The 24,226-nt window shown below is 49.0% G+C and overlaps 1 protein-coding gene across 1 annotated transcript; it reads left to right on the forward strand.

Annotated features, from left to right (window-relative positions):
• Positions 1 to 12,789: 12,789 nt before the first annotated feature.
• On the forward strand, positions 12,790 to 23,613 carry E2F1 (E2F transcription factor 1). Its single transcript, XM_016200573.2, has 7 exons — positions 12,790 to 13,296; positions 18,535 to 18,625; positions 19,004 to 19,223; positions 20,733 to 20,885; positions 21,790 to 21,904; positions 22,000 to 22,222; positions 22,326 to 23,613. Exons 1-7 carry the CDS (start codon positions 12,790 to 12,792, stop codon positions 22,571 to 22,573), a joined length of 1,557 nt encoding a protein of 518 aa, XP_016056059.2. The 3' UTR covers positions 22,574 to 23,613.
• Positions 23,614 to 24,226: the final 613 nt, after the last annotated feature.

The raw sequence follows: 24,226 nt of genomic DNA on the forward strand, positions 1-24,226 counted from the left end.
TGGATTTGGGGTGGGTCCTGAATATTCTGCACATCTCTCAGACTCCCAAGTGCTGCTGCTGCTGGTCTGAGCCACACCTTAATAACAAGATACCGTTACCCCATGTGACAGATGAGGAAACGGAATTAAACAGAGCTGAGCTGTTAGGTAACAGAGCAGGGGGTAGGTCTGATTCTGACAGCTGTGTTCTCAGCCACGATGTTGTACTGCCAACTTAGAGAAAGTGATCTTTTTTTTTTAATTTTAAATTTTTATTTTTGTTTAAAATATTACAGATTTCCCTTTTTCTCCCCAATGACCCGTTCCACTCCATCCCACCCCCCTCCCAGAGAAAGTGATCTTGAAGGCCCCTTAGTTCACTCTGTGGAGGCTGAATGAGGTCCCAAGGTTACGGGGAGGGGAGGGAGTGTCCATCAGCAAGCGTGTTTTATAGCAGATGCTGGGGGTGCCCTGCCCATATCTCCTCTAGCTTACCACTTTAGTGCACACCAGCCAGCTTTTCCAACTGCCACCCCTTGTGTCTTCCTGCCTGAGTGCTCTCACTTGCCACTGGCACCTGCTTTGCCACCCTGTGGCAGACTTGCAGTGCTGGAGGATTAACACATCCAGGGCGCAGCTCTCAACGAATGACTGATAAATAGCCCCACTCCAGCACCCCTTGCCCAGGAGGCGTGCTCCACTATGGCTCCCAGAGCTCCACTGAGCTTCGCTTGTCCACAGTGGTCACTTGCTTGATAACACCCCCTTCCCTGTCTCCCTTCCTCATGCCCCTACCAGTGCTTCCTGGGACCACTTCCCATATAAACCACTTGCACTCAAATCCTTGTCTTGGGGTCTGCTCTTGGGGGAACCCAAACTAAAATTGGCCTCTGGTGTAGCAGGTTGAGAGATAGTATAACATGGTGGTTGGGGACATAGGCTTTGTAGCCAATGTCTGGGCTCTGCTTTGGTTCTGCTGTTTCCTAGGTCAAGTGATTAACCATTCTGTGCCTGTGTTTCATCTGTGAAGTAGGCATTCTCTAGGTGATTCAGAGGATTAAATGATAGGACACACATAAATAAGCACTCAGTAAATGTTTGCTGTTATTTCTAATAGCATCTGAATGTAGAAGGAAGTGTGGTCCTGAGAACTGAGTATATCCTGCCTTCAGCCTGTCCTACCCCTCAGCTGAAGGTAAAGCCTTGGCTGCCTGCCCTCTCCATGTCCCCCTACTGCCACTGGGGGTTGGCCGGCTCCACTACCGACTGTCTCTGCTCTCTAAGAATAGGTTTCCCTCACAGATGGCATCTCTCTGGATCCTGCCAGAGCATCTGGTGCCTCCAACTGCTCACTCCGGGGAGGAACGTGGTGTGGTCCTTGCTGAGGAGCAGAGTGCTGGCTTCCAGCAGACCTGGAAGGAGTCCCCACTCGGCTCCCTCCTAGCTGAGCCTCCATTTCCTAAAATCAGTAAAAAAGGCATAGCCAAAGGCCGTTGGCACACAGTAGGCACTACATAAATGCTAGTTCCTTAAACAGCACAGTGGTTTAACATGTTTGTTTATTAAGCACCCATTACATTCCTACAGAGCCTTCAGACATGCAAGACTGTAAACAAAAACTTTATTTTTAGAAGATTTTTTATTGATTTGGGAGAGAGAGGAAGGGAGAGAGAGAAACATCGACGTGAGAGCATGATATCGAGTGGCTGCCTCTGAGCCTGTAACCTGGGCATGTGCCCTGACTGGTAAACTGGCAACCTTTTGGTGCACTGGATGATGCCCAACCAACTAAGCCACACCAGCCAGGGCTGTAAACAATAACTTTTTATTTAATAATACATGTAGTTCAAAATTTAAATGATACAAAAGGTGTGTAACAGAAAAGTCAGGTTCCATCCTACAGCCCAAGCTCCACTCTTAACCCCCTCCCTTGCCAGGGGCACTCACTGTTAGCATTTTCCAGGACAGCCTCCCAGAGATATTCTATGCACAGCCACCTATCCTAGTCTCATAAGAACCGTTTACATTACACTGTCATCTCTTTTCCTCCCTGTCCTCTGCACGTTTAGTGTCTCTTTAATTAATAATTTTATATGTGAGTCCTTTCTTTGAACTGGCTACCCCCCAGCTCCACTGCCACACCCCAAATATCTTGGGCAGATTTTTACTGTGATGAGCATGAAGGTGAACCACCCTAGATATCCTGACCCTATCATAGATGACGCCCCACATGCAGGCCCACAGACACCAAGTGAAAGGGGAAGGACAAAACTGAAGTTAATTTGGGGCCCTTCTGTTGCTCTGCTTCCAAATTAGAGGTCGTTCAGTGAATCCATCTGAGAGTGATGATTCACAGGCCGAGATGCCAAGAAATTGCCTCATGATTCTCGCTGCTCCCGCCTTCTGCAGGCTCTAGTAGGGATCCTGGAGATGGTGTTTCTTTCTGTATCTTCTGTATCCTTCACGTCTCCCACTCCCATGAGTGCATTTTGGGTTTATAAGAATCAGCCTTTAAACCTAAACCAGGACATTGTGCTGTGCTCCACCTCCTGGAACGTATCCACAATCTGCTACTTCAGATAGGTTTCTTGCTTTAACAGAGAGTATTTATAAAAAGAAATGTTTTCCCCTCCCTCCCCTTGTCTAGTTCCAGATTCATAGGAAGAGAGTGTGTCTTACTTCGGTCTTGAGCATTTTGGGTGATTTTAATTTTAACCAGAAGGTATCCTGCAGAACTCTTGTGAGCTGGAGGCCACATGGTCCCAGGCAGAGGACAGAGGGAAAGCCGGTTATTCTTCTGAGTATTTTCTAAAGTTGATTTTAGAAAGAGGAAGGGGGAGAGAGAGAAAAACATCCATCTGTTCCACTTATTTAAGCATTCGTTTGTTGGTTCCTGTATGTGCCCTGACCAAACCCACAACCTTGGCGTATCGGGACGGCGCTCTAACCAACTGAGCTATGCATTGTTTTTAGAGGGCTTTCTAATGGAGGGCTCCCCATTTTCTGTAGCAGGTCTCTGCTCAAAGCTGCTGCAGATATCATGATTTTATAAATAGGACAGGAAATGTAGGCGATGGGGTCTCTTGGAAAGCTTGTTCTCACTGCTCTTCTGGGTTTTCCCTTCAGCCTCTCCTTGTGGGCTGGACGTCAGCTGAGAGAAGCGTCAGGGACAGACCACATCAGCTCTTTTAGAGTATTTTTTATGTGTGTCATGAACCCCTTTGACATCTGGTGAAGCCTATGGACCCTTCTCTGAATGTTTTTCAAACCCATAAAACAAAATACATAGGATTTAAAAAGACAATTACATTGCATATTGAAATAATGATCAAAATATTTTTTAAATTTGTGATTTAGTAACGTTCTTTTTTTTAAAAATATATCTTTATTGATTTCAGAGAGAGGAAGGGAGAGGAACAGAGAGAGATAGAAACATCAATGATGAGAGAGTCATTGATCGGCTGCCTCCTGCACGCCCCACACTGAGGATTGAGCTGCAACCTGGGCATGTGCCCTGACCGGGAATCAAACCATGATCTCCTGGATCCTAGGTCGATGCTCAACCACCGAGCCACGCCCGGCCAGGCTCTTTTTTTTTTTTTTAATCCTCACCCAAGGATATGTTTTCATTGATTTCAGAGAGAGAGAGAGAAACATTGATGTGAGAGAGAAACATCAATCGGCTGCCCATACACACCTAGACCGGGGACTGAACATGCAACCTGGGTATGTACCCTGGCTGGGCACCAAACCCACGATCTTTCAGTGCATGGAATAACGCTCCAGCCAACTGAGCCACACTGACCAGGGCCATACATTCTTTTTTAACACAATGGTCCAAAACTACCACAATTTTGTAGGTGCAATAAGCATAAGTGATACTTCAAGATACCTGCAGCAACTGTGACAGGATATGGAAATAGCTGTGATTTCTATTGGTGATAAAGTCCCAGCTATTGCTAATACGCCTCTAGTTTGTTGCCGACATTTAGAACCAATGGAAATGTTACATTTCAGTCAGAGGCTAGTGAAAATATAGGTGTAATTTTTCTTTCTGTCCAAGTTCATGGCACTTGGGTTCATGGATTGCAGATTCAGAATTCCTATTTGAGAGTGACCTTCCCAGCCTGACTGCATGGCAGCTGCCATTGTTTACCACATCCTGAACATGGAATAATGAAAATAATGGCTAATGTTGGCTGATCCCTTACTAAGTACTAAGTACCCAGTGATATTGGAGATGGTGATTCAACAATGAAAGAAGCCAGTTCCTGCCCGCCTGGGGCTTACAGTCTAGGGAGGGAAGACTGACAAACACGTAAATAAGACGATTCCAAAATGGTGGGTGCTATGCAGTCAATACCAGAGGACAGTGTAATAGAATGACTTGGAAGGGAGAGCAAGAGGGTCTGTTTTCCAGGGAAAGCTCCGAGTAGGTGATGTTTGCTCTGAGACCTGAATTATGAGAGAGCCGTGCAAAGATGTGGAGGAATGGTGATTGCCCATAAGGCAATTTTGCCTTTTAAAAGATAAAATAACTGGTTGACAGTTTGTGTTTTTTGTTTGTTTGGTTTCATTTCTCCATTGGTCTCAGACTTAGTAAACTTCGTTTTTTCATTGGTTTCAGACGTAATGTATTTAAGCTAGTTATCAGCTTGGTTTCATTTATCCATTGACAAAGTTCTCCAGTTACTCCTATTTTTATATTACAGTAGTTCCCCCTTACCAAGGAGGATGTGTTCCAAGACCCCCAGTGTATGCCTCAAGCCAAGGATAGTACCGAGTTGTTTGTATATATAGTGTATTTTACCCTATACATACATGCCTATGATGAGGTTTAATTTATAAACTATACACAGGAGATTAACAAATATCTAATAATAAAATAGAACAATTACAACAATATACTGCAATAAAAATTATCTGAATATGGTTCTCTCCAGTAATTTTTATATTTCTCATTCTAAATTTATTTCTGAATCTGTGTAACCATCCCTTTCTTGCAGTAAATGGCTTGGTGTCACTCATTTCAGAAGATCCCTTCTGAAATCTTTGCATAGGCTTACAGCTTTCTCGCACAGCACATTGTCATCAGTCAGAGCACGTTTCCTGTTCATGTCTTCCACCCAGAAATGTAATGCCTTTTACAGCTTAACTAAGCACTTATGCACTATGGCCATAACTTTTGCAGTGTGAGGTGCAACAGCAAAATTAGTGCAAATTTCTGTTGCTGTTTTTTGAAGTTTTTAAAAAATTTTTTTTTTAATTTTATTGATTTGAGAGAGGAGAGACATTGATCTGTTGTTCCACCCATCTATGCATTCCTTGGTTGCTGCTTGTGTGTGCCCTGACCAGGGATCAAACCTGCAACAGCGCATCAGGGCGATGATCCAACCAGCTGAGCTACCCGGCCAAGGCTGTTAGCACAATTTTTTTTTCCTTCACAACCGGAGGATATTTTTTCCATTGATTTTTAGAGAGAGTGGGAGGGAGGGAGAGCGACATCAATGTGAAAAGATGCATCGATTGGTTGCCCCCCTCACAAGTCCCTACCAGGGCTAGGGATAGAACCTGCAATCCAACTATGTGCCCTTGACCGGGAATCAAACTGACTGCCCTTCAGTGCGCAGGCTGACGCGCTAACCACTGTACACACCGACCAGGGCCTTTATGTCCTTTTTTAAAGATTTATTCTTTATTGTCATTATGTCCTTTCTAATGTTCCTCTTATTTGTTATGATTTTATCTTTTTTTACAGCAGGGCAAAATTGCCTTATGGTGAATGAGTTATATAGTGAAAATGTTTGCAGCAGAGCCCGGCCAGCGTGGCACAGTGGTTGAGCATTGACCTAGGATCCAGGAGATCAGGGTTCGATTCCCGGTCAGGGCACATGCCCGGGTTGCAGGCTCCATCCCCAGTCGGGGTTGTGCAGGAGGCAGCTGATCAATGACCCTCATCATTGATGTTTCTAGCTCTCCTTCTCCCTTCCTCTCTCTGAAATCAATAAAAACATTTTTTTTTAAATGTTTGCAGCAGAAATGCTTGCCACAAATATGCTAGAGTGAAAGTGCCTAGAGCCGTTTACAGTACAGGATCTGCAAAGGGCACGGGCCTGGAGGAGGGAAGGAGCTGAAAGCATTCCAGGGCCTGGCAGGAGGCCCGAGTAGCTGGAACAGAGTGCAGGGTGGGGCTCACTGGAGCATGGAGACAGAGTCCCAGGGACTGGTGGGCCCATCAGGAAAGGCTTTGTGAGCCTGAGTAAGGGGTTTGGGTTTTCTTCTAAGTGTACCCGGCAGCCTTTGGCAGGTTTAAGCAGGGGAGTGATGTGATGTCATGTAATTTACATTTTGGAAAGACCCAGCTATGTGTGAAGAGTATAGAGGGCCAGGCTGGCAACAAGAACCTATTGAGGACTCCACGTAGTGGTCCACATGAAAGACTATGGCAGCCTGGACCAGGGTGGGGCCATGAGGGGGAGAGAAGTGGGCAGACCAGGGGTACAATTTGGAGAGACTCAGCAGCCCATAACTGGGGAGGGGGAGAGGTGTAGTGAATAACCAGCACCTTCCCCCTCCTTAAACCTTACCCCCCCACACTTGTCCAGGCCTTGCCTCCTCAGCGCCCTACAGACCTCCATGGCCCCTCTGGGGCCTGCCACCCGCCCAGCAGGCCCCTGGCATTCCGGCTTCCCAGCTGGCCCCAATTGTTGTCACTCCCCAGGGAGTCATGGGAACACACTCCCTCTACCCCCTTAACCCCCCTCTTTCCAGACAAGGCCAGGCCCTAACAATGCCCCCTCAGCCAGCCAGTAGCCTGGACACAAGGCCCCTGTTTCGGTTCATTGCCAGCTCCAGGAGGCCTGCTGGGTTTCCTGGACTGTTTGGCATATATATAACTCTGGCTTCCAGCAGGGATTTTTTTGTTGTTGTTAAAAAATATATATATATATCTGCCTCCTCCTCTCTGAATCTCTTAATATATTATAAAAAGCCTTTCTCTTCCCACCCCAGCCCTCCCTATTCCCCTTCCTGACTGTATTTACCATGTGCCTGTCAACCCAGGGACCAAATGCAGGTCAGCAGGTGTCAGTGAGAAAATGAGAAAAAGAAAGAAAAGCTGCTCGCTCTACCATGGCCAGCCTCAAATGTGCTGGCGATGCTCAAGATCACGACACTAATCTGAGTGCTTATGACATGGCAGGCACTGTGCCCGGTGCTTTTTGTATACCATATCTCATTACTTCTGAGATGCCATCAAAGATCAGGTACATTATTTTGAGCCCCTAAGAAAGAAAAAAAGTTATTCTGCAAAAATGGACATGCCATTGATTGTATGATGCACCTCAATTTTAGAGATGTTAAAATATGAAGAAGGAAAAAAAGCCTTAGAATCAATGGTATGTGGGATTGTCTCATCTACATGCTTCATTGTCCTCAGTGTATTTTGTTCCTTGTCCCTGCCTAATAGAGTTTGGGAGGCAGCACAGGATCACTTCAGGAAAACTCCTATTCTGCAGCCTAACAAGAACAGTTTTTCTTGTCTCCTTTGGAAAATCAAGAGATGAAGGCCAGCTGCTTCAGTATTCGCCTTACATCCTTTATTACAGCTTACATTTATTGAGCACTCTCTATGTGCCAAGTAATGTCCTAAGCCCTTTAATAACTAATGTAATGTCCCAACAACCCTATCAAGTAGACACTTATTATCAGTATTATCATCCCCATTTTGTAGATGAAAAAGCAGAGGCCCTCTGCTCTAAGGGCCCCCTACCAACTTACTGCACCCGTGGTCAGGGCAGGCATAGCTACTGTTTGATTCTCCCCCTCTCCGAAAAGCACAATCCCTCCTCACACGTTGGAGTGATGCAAAGAAAAGAAGTGGCACTAAGCGCACCGAGCCTTGGAAAGGAGAGAAGTCACCAGATCGTGAGCTGAGAGAGTAATGGGTTGGGGGAAGGCATGCTTGCTTATAGACCTAAGACCTATGTGCTTACCTTGGAACTTGGACCCTCTGACCCACACCCCACTGAACATATGGGCTGAAGTAATGGCCAAGGATTTGACCAAGGCCACACAGTCAGACAGCTGTTGGCTGGCACTAAGCCCCATCTCTTCTATTTCACCATAAATGCCCACTTTTCCTACTCTTCCATGGCCACATCTCTTTAGTTACTTGCAAAGCAGAGGAGCTGTGCTGGTTCTGATTGGTTCCTTGGCAGTAGCAATATCATTAATAGTAGTTAATATTTATTGGGTGTTTACTCTGTGCCAGGCACAGGCATCAGGGGCTGCAAATTCAGATACCTGGAATAGCAAGTAAAGTCACTGAGTAAGGCAGGCCAGGCAGGGACTATGGTGGCCTGGAGGGTCAAAGCTCTGGCTAAATGGGGAACAGCAACTGTTCAGCACCATGATGGCGTGGCTAGTATTGTCAAATATTACTGTTTTAAAGAAAGACAGATATTTGAATTTTTATATAGCATTTCCCAATTTAAAAAATTTTAATGTTTTTATGGATTTGAGAGAGAGAGGAAGAGAGAGGGAAAGAGAGATAGAATTGATAAGAGAGAAACATCTATCAGCTGCCTTTTGTGCACCCCCTACTGGGGACTGAGCCTGCAATCTGGGCATGTGCCCTGACCAGGAATCAAACTGGTGACCTCTTGGTGCACTGGACGACATTCAATCCATTGATCTACACTGGCGGGGCCAATTAAAAAAAATTTTAAACTAATTCATAATTCAGAAAAAGTATTCTGTAGGCAAATTAAATCACACTTGTTGGCCAGTTTGCAAACTCTGCTTGTCATTTTATCATTTAACTTTGACACCCATCCTATAAAGGAACCTTTGCCCCTTGTTCTGCTGATGGAGCAAGCAAAGCTCTTCAAGAAGGTAAATTACTTACTTGAGGTCATCCATCCAAGCCACACAGTTGGGGTGTGCATGACTTCAAGGTTGATCCTATGATAGATGGCCTCTTGGATGGGTAAGGGGTCTGTGTTCCAACATAGCCAGAACTGACAGTCAAACAGAGAACTCAGTGTAGCAACAAGGGATCATTTAAGACAAACATGATGTTGCAGACATAAAACTCACCACCTCCCTCTGCCAGAACTCAACAATGAATGTCTCGGTTCCCTTAATAAAATTAAGTCATCACAGCCCTGGCCAGGTATCTCAGTTGGTTAGAGTGTTGGCCCCATATACCAAGGCTGTAGGTTCTATCCCCAGTCAGGGCACATGCAAGAAGCAACCACTGAGTGAATGAATAAGTGGAACAGCAAATCAGTGTTTCCCTCCCTCTCTCTTCTCTCTCTAAAAGTCAGTAAACAACAACAAAAAGTTAAGTCATTGTATGTTTAGGGGAGGTGGTGTGTGTGGAATAAATAGCTTTGACTTATTTGAGCCTTTGTCAGACTTCTTAAACATATTGTGCAGGTCCATAGAATAATTCTGACTCTCCCACTGGATTATGAGCTCCAGGTATCAGATGGATCTGTTTTGCTTCCAGCTCTCTGTCCAGCACAATGTCTAACACACAGTAGGTGTTCAGTAAATATCTGTAGAATGAATGAGTGAGGCTCAGAGGAAGAGAATTGACTTGTCAAATTCACAAAGACCAAGGCTTCTGTTTACACACACCTGATTTAGAAGCTCATGCTATCACTTCCACACCATCCTGCCTCTTGGAAAGAATCAAGGGAAAGATATCTCCATGCTAAGGATTGTGGACCCAGGAGCTTCCACTTCTTCGGACTCACTCCTGCAGAGTAAGGAGTTGGTAGAAGTGGTGATAGAGGTAAGCACCTACTAATTAAGCCATTATCTGCCATAATACCTTTTGGAAACCACACATTATAATCTTGACAGCCCTGAGCCCCGCTTTTAGGGTATTTACAGAGGGCAGCAGGGTATGAAGGGCAGGCCCTAGGTTTTGCAGTGGAACAGGCTAAGTTCCCATCTCAGTTCTGCTGTTACCTTGACCTCTGAGTGCCCCTCTCTGAGCCTCCTTCTTCCTGCACCCTGTGGATAAAGAGCTTCACTAATGGGACCATCGGGTTGAAAGGAGATCATCAATGGAAGTGGCTGCCCAGTAACTGGAGTTTTTGGAAGCCTACCAGCCTGAGGAGAACTGTTGACATTGAGAACAGCCTTATCAGGATCAGCTAGGCTTAGGGCCAAGGGGCCACTTCTATCAGACCTTTGCTGCTTTCAAGTGGGTATTAATAGATTCAAAAGGCCCTTATCTCTTCTTTGCTTTCACACTTGGAATTCACTGCTTTCTGCTGAGCAGGAGAAGAGGGAGTGTGGGAAGGAGGGCACCTGCTTCTACCTGAGAGAATGTGTACTTGAATACTTTGGGGAAGGCAAGGCTTTGGAAAACCCCTGGCTTTGGCCTACAGAGCCTGAATAATAGACTTTTCGCCTACTAGGTAAGCTCATGTCCTTTGCGCTTCAGCTTCTTCATCATAAAATGGGCCAATAATAACTATGTCTTCCTTCTCCTGCAACCAGTATAGTGCTTGGTATGTGACAGGTGCTCAACAAGTGTTTGTTGAATGACTATTGGGCATGAGAGGGCTTTATAAAGTAAATATTACTGTATTGAGACCCTTTGGGAAGACACAAAGAAAGGAAACTCCATCTAGAAAGGGAATGTTGCTGGATTCTCTCACCCTCTATCAGGTCCTAGCTTGGGTTTTTTGAATGAGACTTACCATTCTAATGGTAGCTTCTCTATCAGTGGAGGTGAAGGATGGGTTGACCCCACAGCTGGGAATCCAATGTAGGCCAGATTCTATCACTGGCTGGCTTCATAGGTCCCTACCCCTAATGGGCCTTAATTTTCTCATCTGTATAGTAAGAGGCTGCACAGTCTCTATGGTCTTTTCTAGTGCTGACATAGTCTAGGATTTGCAGTGAATGATTTCATAAACTGCTTAGGAAATCCTACTGTTTTCCTAAACCATTTCATAGTTTATAAAACACTTTCAGATCCCTTATGCTTTTCATCCCCATAGCAACCCCAGAAGTGGCCAGGACAATGTGCCCATCTTACAGATGAGGAATCGAAGCTGAGAAGGGTCCTCAAGGGGCCCATTTGAGACTTCAGCACACATTTTGGTTATCCGGGTATACCAATTTGTTCTCAAATGTAATCGTGCACAAAATTCACCTGGAATGGGGGTGGGGGATAGCTTGTGCAAATGTGGATTCCTGGGCACTTAGAGATTCTAAATTGGCCAGGGCTGAGGTGGGCCCAAAGTTAACAAGTGCCCAGGTGATTCTGAAGCCAGGGGACTAAGGAGTACTCTTGGAGAACCAGGGCGTCCTGATGCATTCTATATAGCCTCTGACATCAGCTTGTTTCCTTTTTTTTAAAAAAAAAAATAAAAAAATTATTGATTTCAGAGAGAGGAAGGGAGAGGGAGAGAGAGAGAGAAATATCAATGAGGAGAGAGTCATTGATCGGCTGCCTCCTGAACACCCCCTGCTGGGGATCGAGCCTACAACCCGGGCATGTGCCCTGACTGGGAATCGAACCTTCATTTCCTGGATCCTCGGTCGATGCTCAACAGCTGAGCCACGCCTGGCTAGGCAGCCTGTTTCCTTTCATAGCCCCTCTCTCAGCACCTGCTCTGAGCTATTGTGCTCAGCACAGTGTTGGGAGGAATCTGGTAAGGAAGGCAGATGGAGAAACAGTATGTGGTCAATGCTAGAACAGAGGCTTCATTGGGCAGTGGAAGAAGTGACTAACTCTTGAGGGCTCTCTGGAGGAAGTGATGGTTATCATGGGTCTAAGGATTTGATTCTTGTTTGCGTCTTAGCTACTTTTACTTTTTTTTGTGGGGCATCCCCACCAGATGGCAGGCAAGTTCGTAGAAATGATCAAATCACATCTCTGCCCTCAGTGCTGGCACAGGCCTGGCAAAGAGGAAAGGACAGTATTGGTCAAATTAGCTGACCTGAGCAATGAAAATGGCTAATGGAGAGGTCCCAGGGCCTCCGGATTCAATGCATTTTCATGCTCAGCACCCTCACCTCCTCCCTTTGTGAGATCTAACATGGAGTTTGTTTAATGGTATAAATTCCTCATCATATTGTAAACATTTGTCACCTCTCTGATCCCCCTTCTCCGTTTTTCACTAGACTGAGCTCCTTAAGGTCTGAACTAAGAATGAGGCACAAAGCAGGCTCTCAAAACGTTTGTCGAATGAATGAGTGAATGAATGAGTTCAATCAGCCGTGCACTGGTTATTGAAGATAAAAGGGGGCTTGTAGGAAAACCCCAGCTGTATTGGGACAGACGTCCTTCCCATTTCCTGGCAAAACCCCTTCTGCTTGGGCTCTGGGTGAGAGGGATAGGGCGCACGCAGGATTTTAAAGTAAATGGCATACGTGGGGCAAGTTCAGGATGGGAGATGCGTCTGGGGCTTAGTAGGTGGGCCTGAGAACCTAGAAAGGAGGAGGGGCAGTTTCTAGAGAGCTGGGCAGAGAGCGATGCGGCTAAGGTGTGTGTGGGGGGGTGTCTGGGGGTCAGGTAGGGTTTGCTGACGGCGATTTGTACGCACCGGACGTCCCGTCCTAAAGGTCTCCACCTAGAGGGATTGGCAGGGTGAAGAGCGTCGGAGCGCAGGTCCCGCCACCACGCCTCGCGCACGGGACGCCCCACTTGGGGCGGGGATTGCGAACTCTCCTGGCACCGCCCCGACAAAGCCTGCGCGCGCCCCGTTCTGCGATTGGCCGTGCCTCCTCGCTCCGCTGCCCCGTCCCGCCCCCCGCCGCCGGTCCGGAGCGCTACAGCCAATGGGCACCGTCGCCGTCGCCTCCGTCACTGCCAGGACAGCCAATGGTGGCAGCGCTCGGCGGCTCGTGGCTCTTTCGCGGCAAAAAGGATTTGGCGCGCAAAAGTGGCCGGGACTTTGCAGGCAGCGGCGGCCGGGGGCGGAGCGGGATCCGGAGCGGGATCGAGCCCTCGCCGCGGCTTGCCGCCATGGGCCCGCGCCGCCGCCGCCGCCTGCCACCCGGGCCGCGCGGGCCGTGAGCGCCATGGCCGTGGCCCCCGCAGGCGGCCCATGCGCGCCGGCGCTGGAGGCCCTGCTCGGGGCAGGCGCGCTGCGGCTGCTCGACTCCTCGCAGATCGTCATCATCTCCACCGCGCAGGACACCAGCGTCCCGCCGGCTCCCGGTGGCCCCGCCGCGCCCGCCGTGTCCGCCGCTGGCCCCCGCGACCCCGACGTGCTGCTCTTCGCCACGCCGCAGGCACCCCGGCCCACACCTAACGCGCCGCGCCCGGCGCTCGGCCGCCCGCCGGTACGGACACCAAGGACACTGGGCCAAGCGCGCTGCCTGGACCCCCCGCGCAGACCCTTGCGGGCGCGGTTTTGGGCCTGGAGGCAGCGTGGGCGGAGGGGGGGGGGCCGAGGCGCCGGGACTGGGCGGTGCCGAGCCTGGGTTGGGCCTCTGGGCCCCGCCCCGGGGTTCGAGGTGACCTCGGGCCAGTCCGTGTTTGTTCCCCTGTGCTCTGGGCCTCAGCTTCCTCTCCGGAGCCGGTCAGGCTCAGTAATAATAATGGTCCACGTGTATTCAACTGGCGCTGCCTGCATGCCAGGCCTCTGGCCGACTTCAAGCCACCTAAAACTTACAGCCTGGGCTGTGAGTTCGGTGTTGTCATTGTGCCCATCTTAACCGAGGCCCAGAGAGGGGAAGTGATTTGTTCTGGGTCACACGGCTGCAAGTGGTGGGACTGGGATTTGAACTGAGGCCTGCTGGTTTCAGACCAGAACTTGTGGCTGGGTAGTGGGCATGGCTGCTTGGGGAGGTGAAAGGGGGTACATCCTGGGGCCAGACTGTTGAAGAGCCATTGAGGAAGCCCTCCTTCCTGCCTTGATGCTCGACTGCCAGGTGCAGGCCTGGGCCTCTGGGGCTCTGGGGACAGGCCTGGCTGGGAGGCCTTCTCTGCAGGGCGGGGTGGCTGGGCCAGCTGCTGATTCCCCTCCCTCTGCCTGTCCTTCCATCTGCCACCCTCCACCCTCCCAGGCTCTGGTTGCCATGGAACCTTATTAATCAGGCAAGCAGACCCCTGGACCCCTTGGAAGTACTGGGTGGGCTGGGCCTCTGGGAGCTGGAGAGGAGGCCTCCAGTGCCAGGAGACAGTAAACATCCCGAGGAGATGTCTTGATAAAGTGCTCCCTGAGCAATATGTCTTGATAAAGTGCTCCCTGAGCAATAAGAGGCTCAAGATCAGTTCAGATTGGGGGGGTGAAGAAGAGATGGCTGAATTACATGGGAAGAAGGGAGTGGAGGCTTGGAGCTTGGGCCTGTGGGCTGCAGGACAGGGTGTGGAGACCAGTTTGACTGGCGCTGCTTGTGGGTGAAGGTGGGGCACAGACTGCCAGACTGGGGTAACATGCCAGGCAGGATAGGGTCTCAGCAGGGGGCTTGGAACAAGTGGGAGGGGTGAGGCAGGGCCCAGGGCGAGGAGGTGGAAGCTGCTCAACTGCCTGTGTAGGCCTAGGTGGCAGCTGGTCCCTGAGGCATCCTCTAACCCCCTTGGCCCCATGCCCAGTGCTGCCTTCCTTCCGGAATCACCGAGATGCTAATAGTAATAATAATAGTAGCACCATTGTTTTGACACTGTTTTGTTTGTAAGGCTCTGTGCCAAGCACTCTATCCAATTAACTTGTTTAATCCTCTCAACAACCTTCCCCTTTTACTGATGGGGAAGCTGAGGCTGAGAGTTGTTAGAACCCACTGTAGTCATTCAGCTAGTGAATGGTCGGACCAGTCCAAATTTCCTGAGCAGTTAACCTAACCTCTGGGATGCCTTGCCTTCTAGAGATGTTAATAGAGGTTTCAGGAAGCCCAGTGGCCCTTCCTCCTAATGAGTAATGTGGGGGCGGGGGCACCAGGAACAGGTCCCCTGGCTTGTGTCCTATACATCCCCCCACCCCCACCTCCCCATGGCTTGTTCCTGCTGGTACCAACTTGGAGCCTGGAAAATAACTCCCATTTAGCTGACTTGACAAGTACTCATCAGGCCCAGGGCTATGGGTCCTGCCCTCAGGGAGCTGAATTCCCAGCTCAGAGTGATTGCCAGGGACTGGGCCAATGAAACCTGCCCTCTGCTTCACCCCCATTGGTGTCTGAGGCAGCCTCAGTGAGCCTGAGCATTCCATTCATTCAAAGTTGTTGAGTTAGTGGGCACCCATGAGGTACTAGGCACAGAGGCAAGTATGGGGCCTCTGCCCTCACAGTGCTTAGGGTAGTAGGCATTTTCTGCTAGTGGGCAGGGATGGGGACTGGCATCATCCCGGAGCTGAAGTCCAGAAAAATGGGCCCAGCTTTTGCCCTTTAACACATCACAACTCATATCTGTGGGTAGCCACTGGCCACATGAGCTGGGGCCTCCACCAACTCACTGCATTGGTATTTTTGGGGGGACATTCTTGAAACAAGCTACAAGCTCAGCTTCTGTATCAGTGAGCATTCATTGAACACCTCCTGCATACAAGGCTCTGCAATTCAACCATCTCTCTTGGCCCTTCCTCTCTACCTCTACCCTGTTGTCATGACTTTCTAAAAACAAACTAGCCCTGCCTGGTGTGGCTTGGTTGAGTGTCATCCTGTGCACATGCCCAGGTTGTGGGCTCAGTCCCCGGTAGGGAGCGTGCAGGAGGCAGCTGATCGATGTTTTTCTCCCTCTCCCTTCCTCTCTATAAAAAATCAATAGAAATATTTTTTCAAAAACTATTACACATTTACTACAGAAAAAGAGTTAAGAGAATAAGTTGAAGGGGGCAGAATCCCAGCTCCATCCATTTTTCCTTTTGTTGTGTTTTTTCCTAAGCATATTTTTATTTTCAGGTTGTTTTGACAGTTTTCTTTTTCTAAAAACTTAAAAACTGTAGTTTTTCCTTTATTTCCATGTTCAAACAGTGTACCGTCCACATTTTACAGATAACAATCCCCAATGGCCCTCCTCCATACATAGGTTACCCCTGAAATGCATTCTATAATAATAGAAACTGAATCAGAAAAAAGTTTTCATGAGCTTTTTTAATTCAAAAGGAGATTATATACATGCATTGCCCTAAAACGGTGTTTTTCTTGTCAGCGTCTTTGATAGCTGTGTGATATTCCAGGGTGTGGATGAACCACAGTTTCTGTAGCCCCCTCCAATGGGTGGGTATTTGGGTAGTCAGACTTTTTCATCAGTGTTCTGTGCCTTTCAGGTCCCCTATGCCAGGATCTCTAGAGAGCGTTAGCAGAAATGGGCATCTATCTGCTTGAGCCCTTGTTTTAGAATGTGGCATTGACCTGCCTTCAGGGAGAAGGCAAGGGATGCACTTGTCAGGAGCCTGCTAGGGTTCAGTCCATATGGGAAAAGCTAGAAGGGGAAACATTCTGGTTGACTTTGGGGGGCCTGGCTTCTGGACTAGGTTCTAGGGAAGCAGGATCTGTGGTGGATATTAATGTGGGCTCTGTGCCAGCCCATTAAGGTTCAAATCCTGCCTCCACCTCTCACTGTCTCACTCTCTGAGGTGTAGGCTCCTTGTGAAGTGGAGGTCATGATAGCACCTGCTGCAAAGTCTGGTTGGAGCGTTTGATCAATGAATGCAGGTGAAGCAGTTACTGAGTGGTGTTCAGTACACAGGAAGCACCCAGCATGTGTTAGCTCTTCTACCCCGGGACACCTGAGGGAATCCATGAATGTGTGAGAGGCAGTGCCTGGGTCCATCATCATGTGGGGAGGTTCATTCAGCAAACATTTGTTGATGCCCAGGCCCCATGCCAGACATTGTGTACAGAGATTATTTAGACCCAGGACCTGCCTTTTAAGGACTCCCTGGCTTCTTGGTGAGTCAAATACATATGCAGAAATTTGTAGCGAGATAATGTGGGAAAAGGTTGGGTTTGAGGCAGTTCAGAGGGAGTAGAGGCGTAATCTCTATTGCAGGGTCAGACAGACTTAAGTGATGGGTAAGGTGCCTGTCCACAGGAGTAGGTGTAAAGGGCAGGAAGGTGGGAGTGACCAGTACGTGCTAAGGCTTGGAGGCACAGGTTTTTGAAGAAACATGTCTCAGGTTCATGTGAAGAAGCCATGACAGATGAGGACACAGAGGTGGGCAGACAGCTGAAAGGCTCAGATGGCAGGTGATAGTGGCCCTGGTGATGGGATTTCTTGGCAAACAGATGTGATGAGGTCAGTGGCAGGGCTAAGTGAGGTTCTAGCTTGAGAAACCCTGTGGAGAGGGCGAGGGGGGACGTCTGGTTTTGGATGTGTTTGAGATGCCTGTGAGACTTACAGGGCCATCTCCATCCTTGTATGTGTGTAGCTAAATCAGGGAATCCTAGCTCTGCCACTTCCTGGCTCTATGACCTTCGGCCTCCCTGGGCTTCAATTGCTTTATTTGTAAAATGGGGCCATTATTGTGCTGCTGGTCCATAGGATGGAATGAACTACTATATGCAAAGCACATGGGGAGCACCAGCTGCTGCCATGTTCATAGATAGTCAGAAACCGGAGAGAGGTGGTGACTTGCCCAAGGGTCCCGTATCTGAATGGCTTAAAACAAACATCACACAGTTTCTGTGGGTCAGGAATTCAGAGGAGACTTAGCTGGGTGCTTCTGACTCAGGGTTTCTTCTGAGGTTGCAGCTAAAATGTTGGCCTGGACCCCAGTTGTCTGAAGTCAGGACTAGGATTGGCGGTTTTATTTCTAAGGTCACTTATGTTGCTGTAGGGAAGAGGCTTCAGTTCCTTGCCACTTGGGCCTGTCCTTAGGGCTACTTGAGGACCTGCATGACATGTTAGCTGGCTCCCCCCAGAGTGAGTGATCCAAAATAGCAAGGAGGAAGCTCCAATGGGTCTTTGATCCAGTCTCAGAAGTGTGTCACTTCTGCCACACTCAGTTCATTAGAGGCAAGTTACCAGATCTGGTTTCTGTTTAAGGGGAGGAGAATTAGGTTCCATCTTTCAAAAGGAGTATAAAAAAACTTACAGACATTTTATTTTTATTTATTTATTTATTTATTTATTTATTCATTTATTTATTTATAAAACAGAATTTTTAAGATAACTTTAATATATATATATATATATATGTCTTTATTGATTTCAGAAAGAGGAAAGGAGAGGGGGAGAGAGAGATAGAAACATCAATGATCACAGAGTCGTTGATCAGCTGCCTCCTACACACCCCCGACTGGGGATTGAGCCCGCAACCCGGGCATGTGCCCTGACCGGGAATCAAACCTTGATCTCCTGAATCCTAGGTCGATGCTCAACTGCTGAGCCACCCCTGGCCGGGCTTTACAGACATATTTTAAACCACCACAAGCCCCCGGTTAGATAGTGGTAGAGCTGGGACTTGCCTTCCAGTTGAGTGGTCCATCCTGTATGGTAGGATTGTGTCCCTTAGGATCTCCCCTCACACACATAGGCATCCTAGTAGAGAAACTGAGACAGGGTGGCCAGGAACCTCAGCCAGATCTCTTGTGGCCTCACTCTCCTGGTTACTGAGTATCCTCCCATTGTTTTTGCTAAAGGTGAAGCGGAGACTGGACCTGGAAACTGACCATCAATACCTGGCTGAGAGCAGTGGGCCAGCTCGGGGAAGAGGCCGCCACCCAGGAAAAGGTACCCACAGAGCTCAGGCTAGAGCAGGCTCCTTGACTGGGCCCAGGTTGGGGGTGTGGACAGACAAATATGCTTGCAAACTAAGCTCCGGTCTGTCAGGCTTGGGCCTGAGCCAGGCCTCAGGGGGCCCCAAAGGGCAGCTGGAGTGACTGCCTGGCATGGCTTCTCCAGGCCCTGGGGGTGGGGAGTTCCCCAGCCCGAAGAGGAATGCTGTGGTTGGCAGGCAGCAGCCAAGGGCCTCCCTGTTTGGCTTCACCAAGAAAAGGAGCCATCTGCCCATCCCACCCCCATCCTCCTGCCCTGCATTGCCAGAGAGGCTGACCCAACTGGGGGTCAGGGTGGTGCTCAGAGACCCTACCCTCCCTGTCCCCTGCCCAGGTGTGAAATCCCCAGGGGAGAAGTCACGCTATGAGACATCCCTGAATCTGACCACCAAACGCTTCCTGGAGCTGCTGAGCCGCTCGGCTGATGGAGTTGTTGATCTGAACTGGGCAGCTGAGGTGCTGAAAGTGCAGAAACGGCGAATCTATGATATCACCAATGTCCTTGAGGGCATTCAGCTCATCGCCAAGAAGTCCAAGAACCATATCCAATGGCTGTAGGTACCTGCCAAACAGGAGGGCGGGCAGAGGCCCGGGCCAGGTCAGCCTGGAGGAGCTGATAACAAGACCCACTGTGGCGACTGCATCTCCATCTTATAGCTGGGGAAACCAAGGCTTAGAGAGGAGAGGTGTCTTTCCTGAGGTGGCAGATGCAGGAAACTATACAAATCTTGTATATCCAGCTCAGTGCATATTTGCATATTTCTTCACCTGGTTAACCACCATCTAGCTCAGGATAAAGAGCATTTTCAGCACCCCAGGAAGTTTCCTCATGGCCTTCCCAGTTGTTGCCCACCCCTCATACCACCAGCCGACCACTATTCTGGCTTCTGTTGCTGGAAATGAGATTGTCTAACCTAGCTGTTATATTCTTGTTAATTCTTCCTTGTTTTTTAGCTTCTTGCCTCTTTCCTCAGTCATCCTACTTCCCTCTCCTTGAAATATCTGTCTTTTCAGGTTTTTTTTTTTTCCTTTTCAATTACAGTTTGCATTCAGTGTTATTTTGTATTCATTTCAAGTGTACAGCATAGTGGTTAGACAATCATACTTTATAGTGATCCCCCGATATTTCCATACCCACGTCGCACCGTACATATTTATTACACTATTAGTGACCATATTCCCTATGCTGTACTTTACATCCCAGTGACTATTTTGTAACTACCAATATGTACTTCTCAATCCTTTAACATTTTTCACCCAGTTTCCCAACCTCCTTCCCCTCTGGCAACCATCAGTCTGTTCTCTGTGTCTATGAGCCTGTTTCTGTTTTATTTGTTTGTATTCTTTAGATTCCACGTAGTATATGTGAAATCATATGGTATTTGTCTTTCTCTGACTGACTTATTTCACTTAGCATAATACCTTCTAGGTCCACCCATGCTGTCACAAATGGTGAGATTTCATTATTTTTATGGCTGACTAATATTCCATTGTATATGTGTACCGCCGCTTTTTTATCCACTCGTCTATTGATGGGCAACATTGGGTTGCTTCCATATTTTTGCTATTGTAAATAATGTTGCAGTGAACATAGGGGTGCATATATTCTTTTGAATTAGTGTTTTGGATTTTTTTGGATATATATCCAGAAGTGGAATCGTTGGGTCATGTGCCTTTTCAGTTTTTGACACATAAAACTGAAATCTTTTTTTTCTTTTTACTTGACAACATCTTAGAAGTATTTCCATGTCTATACATCTAATGCATTGTCATCCTTTTATACAACTGTGTAGTATTTCATGGCATGTCTGTGCCATCATTTACTTAACCAACTCCCTCTGAGGGACAGGTGGATGTTTACAGATATTCAGGTCTGACTTTAAACCCATGCCAGTCTGGCTGGGAGCCCTGCTTCAGCCCTCTGCTGTTTGCCAGCTGAGGAGCCAGACCGAGAGAGGAACAAAGGCTTGCCTGGGTCTCACAGAACAGAGGCAGCAGCAGCCTGGGTGCAGAGAGTCAGGACTCCTGGGCAGAGGGCCCAAGAGCTCTATGCCTCCCCACAGAGGCAACCACGCCACGGTAGGGATCGGTGGGCGGCTTGAAGGACTGACCCAGGACCTCCAGCAACTGCAGGAGAATGAACGGCAGCTGGACCACCTGATCCACGTCTGTACCACTCAACTTCGGCTGCTTTCCGAGGATGCTGACAGCCAACGATATCCTTGACTATGTGGAGGGCAGGCCTGGCGGGTTGGGCCCACTCAAGTGAGACTAGAGAGGCTACCCCAGACCCTAGATTCAGGAGAGAGCTCTGGCTTTACATGCAAGTCCTGGCTCAGCATTTACTCACTGACATTGAACAAGTTACTTAACCTCTCTAGTTTCAGCTTCATCTGCAAAAGGAGAAAAAAACTTAATTCCGAAATTGCTAAATTAAAACAAGAAAAGCTAGTACCAGCAATAACGCATTTAGTACAGTGATTCAGTACATGGTTATAGCTTAAGGGTTAGGGATACAAATTTTTATCATTCACAAAAATAGAAACTTTATTTTATTTTTAATTTTTAACTTATTGATTTCAGGGAGAGGGAGAGAGAGATAGAAACATCGGTGATGGAGAGTGTCATTGATCAGCTGCCTCCTGCACTCCCCATACTGGAGATCGAGCCTGCAACCAGGGCATGTGCCCTGACGGGGAATCAAACGGTGACCTCCTGGTTCATGGGTTGATGCTCAAACCACTGAGTCATGCTGGCTGGGCTAGAAACTTTATTTTAAAATAAGCTTTTTGTGTGTGTTTTTAAGTGAATACCCAAATTATGTTTATAAATTTTGGAAACAACCACTCACTAACACCAAGGTCATGAGTCAGAATAAGTTCTCCAGGCCTCATTGCAGGCAGCCATTATTACCTTGAGATTAGATGGGTAGAATGGACTCTGCCCATCATCATACAGATGTGGAAATTGAGGCTCAGGGGCATGAGATAGGCTTGAGCACAAACTGTTGGGTGAAGGATGCAGAGAACAGTATTAACTAAGCAAGTGTGGGCTCTACCTTAGCTGACTGTGTGGGTGGCGCCAGAGGTCAAAGGTCATGTGGCTCTTGACTCCACCAACCCTGGCCTACGTGACTTGCCAGGACCTTCGTAGCATTGCAGATCCTGCAGAGCAGATGGTCATGGTGATCAAGGCCCCCCCTGAGACCCAGCTTCAAGCCGTGGACTCCTCAGAGGTGAGACGTGGGACCCTATTGCCCAACCAGCATAGGCTGGGTTGGCATAGTGGTCAGCTGAGCCTCAGCTTACCCTGCCTGCTACCTCCACCCAGACCTTTCAGATCTCCCTTAAGAGCAAACAAGGCCCTATCGATGTTTTCCTGTGCCCTGAAGAGAATGTGGGCGGGATCAGCCCCGGGAAGACCCCATCCCCAGGAGCATCTTCTGGGGAGGAGGACAGGGCAGCTGATCCTGCCACCACAGTGCCACCATCATCATCTCCCCCCTCAACCTCTGACACGGATCCCAACCAGCCCCTGCTCAGCCTGGAGCAAGGTGGGTGAATGGTGGGTGAGTGGGTGGGTGGGTAGGCCTGACAGCCCTCTCTGCCTTTCCTGCCGGGGCCTCCCCAGCCTGTGATGCTCCCCCATCTCCCCAGAACCTCTGCTCTCCCGGATGGGTGGCCTGCGGGCCCCCATGGACGAGGACCACCTGTCTCCGCTGGTGGCAGCCGACTCACTCCTGGAGCATGTGCGGGAGGACTTCTCCAGCTTCCTCCCTGAGGAATTCATCAGTCTGTCTCCCCCACACGGGGCCCTCGACTACCACTTTGGCCTTGAGGAGGGCGAGGGCATCAGAGACCTCTTCGACTGTGACTTTGGGGACCTCACCCCCCTGGATTTCTGACGGCTTACAGGGACCAGGCCTCCTAAGATGCCCACCCTGTTTCTGCAGTCCTGGAGCCCCCTGCCCTTGGCTGTCCTCCCAGCCTGATTGGAAATGTTTAATTTATACCATTTTCCCCTGTCTCCAGAAGCTTCTAGCTCTGGAGTCTGGCTACTGCCAAAAGGCTGAGCAAGCCAGGAAGGGAAGGATTTTGTTTGTGGTGTGTATGTGCATGCACCCAACACCCAATGTGTGTACACGGGTGAGTGGTGTGTGAGCATGTGTGTGTGCATGTACCGGGGAATGAAGGTGAACACATCTGTGCGTGCACTGAAAACACGCCCCAGTGTGTCACGTGTGTGTGCATGAGTCCATGTGTGCTTGTGGGGGCTCTAACTGCACTTTTGGTCTCCTTGCTCCAGGGGCCTCACAAGGCCCAGGGTGGCCACCTGCCCCCAGAATCCTGCGTGCTGACCAGGCCAGATGGTGAGGCCTTGGCCTGCTTGTTTGCAGGACAGCGAGAGCACTTCTGTCGTCTTAAAGGTTTTTCTGATTGAAGCTTTAATGGAGCGTTATTTATTTATCAAGGTCTCTTTGGCAAGCCTGGGGCACCAGCAAAGGGTAGGAGGGATGTGGGGCTGATGTCCCAGCTCCCTATACCCCTGAGTGAGGGCAGGGGTCCCTTAGCTGTTCTTTGCCCCACTCTGAAGGAGCTGAGGCCTGAGCGGTTTTATTTATTGGGAGATTGAGGAAGAGAGGGAGACTGACTGACAGCTATGGGTGGATGAAGGGGGTGGTCCCTCCCCAGGGGGTCACTGCAGGGCTCCAGCTGTCCCCCAGAACGGATGCGAGACAGGAGAGGTGAGTGGGGGACCTTCACTGACAGGGTGGGCAGGAGGGTGGGCGACGGGCCTCCCCACAGCCCAGCCCTCGGGGCCCTCCTGCAGCATCTGAAGCGCCCCCCCTACTCCACTGGCTCTGCTCCATCCACTGTGCACTTTGATTCGCCTGCCTAACAGCTGTTCCCTCCTGCTTCGGTTTTAATAAATGTTTTGATGGTGTTTGGGCCAGGTTTTGGGACTGTGTACTGGGAGCAAATTGGGGGTGGGAAAGGTCAAGACTGCTGCGGAAATGCCCATTTTCTACTTCCCTTCCCCATGCCTACTTGGTTTCATTTCACTTGAGCCTCAGCCCCAAGAAAGGTAGGCTTCATCAAGCATTTTTGTCCTAAAAACCGATCCAGTGAAGTAATAACGGGAACTCCCCTCCTTTCCCCAGCCCCAGAGAGGCTACTCTGCTATGTTCCTTCCAGATGTTTCTGGGCATTTGCAGACATGCAACAATAATTACAGTTGGCTGGTTCTGTGTCAGGTCTTTCAGGTTCTGGGGATACACGTTATCTCCCCTCATGAGGCTTTTGGGGATCTGTTGAAGAAGACCCACAAAATCAGGGAGGGCTTCCTGAAAGTACTTGAGTTAAGAGCTGTAGATAGTTAACTGAGTAGGAAAATATGAACACATTAAGCAGATGGCAGTGTGGGCAAAGGCCCTGGGGCAGGAGGGAGGAAGGCACAACCTGAGGTGTGGCTGGAGTCCTGGGGTGAGGGCCCGCGTGGGGAGAAGTTCAGTGGGCCTTTATATAGGGGACAAGGACTCACTGATGAGCCTGGGGAA

The sequence above is a fragment of the Miniopterus natalensis genome, chromosome 7 (assembly GCF_054644295.1).
Source record: "Miniopterus natalensis isolate mMinNat1 chromosome 7, mMinNat1.hap1, whole genome shotgun sequence".
NCBI classification, from domain to species: Eukaryota; Metazoa; Chordata; class Mammalia; order Chiroptera; family Miniopteridae; genus Miniopterus; species Miniopterus natalensis.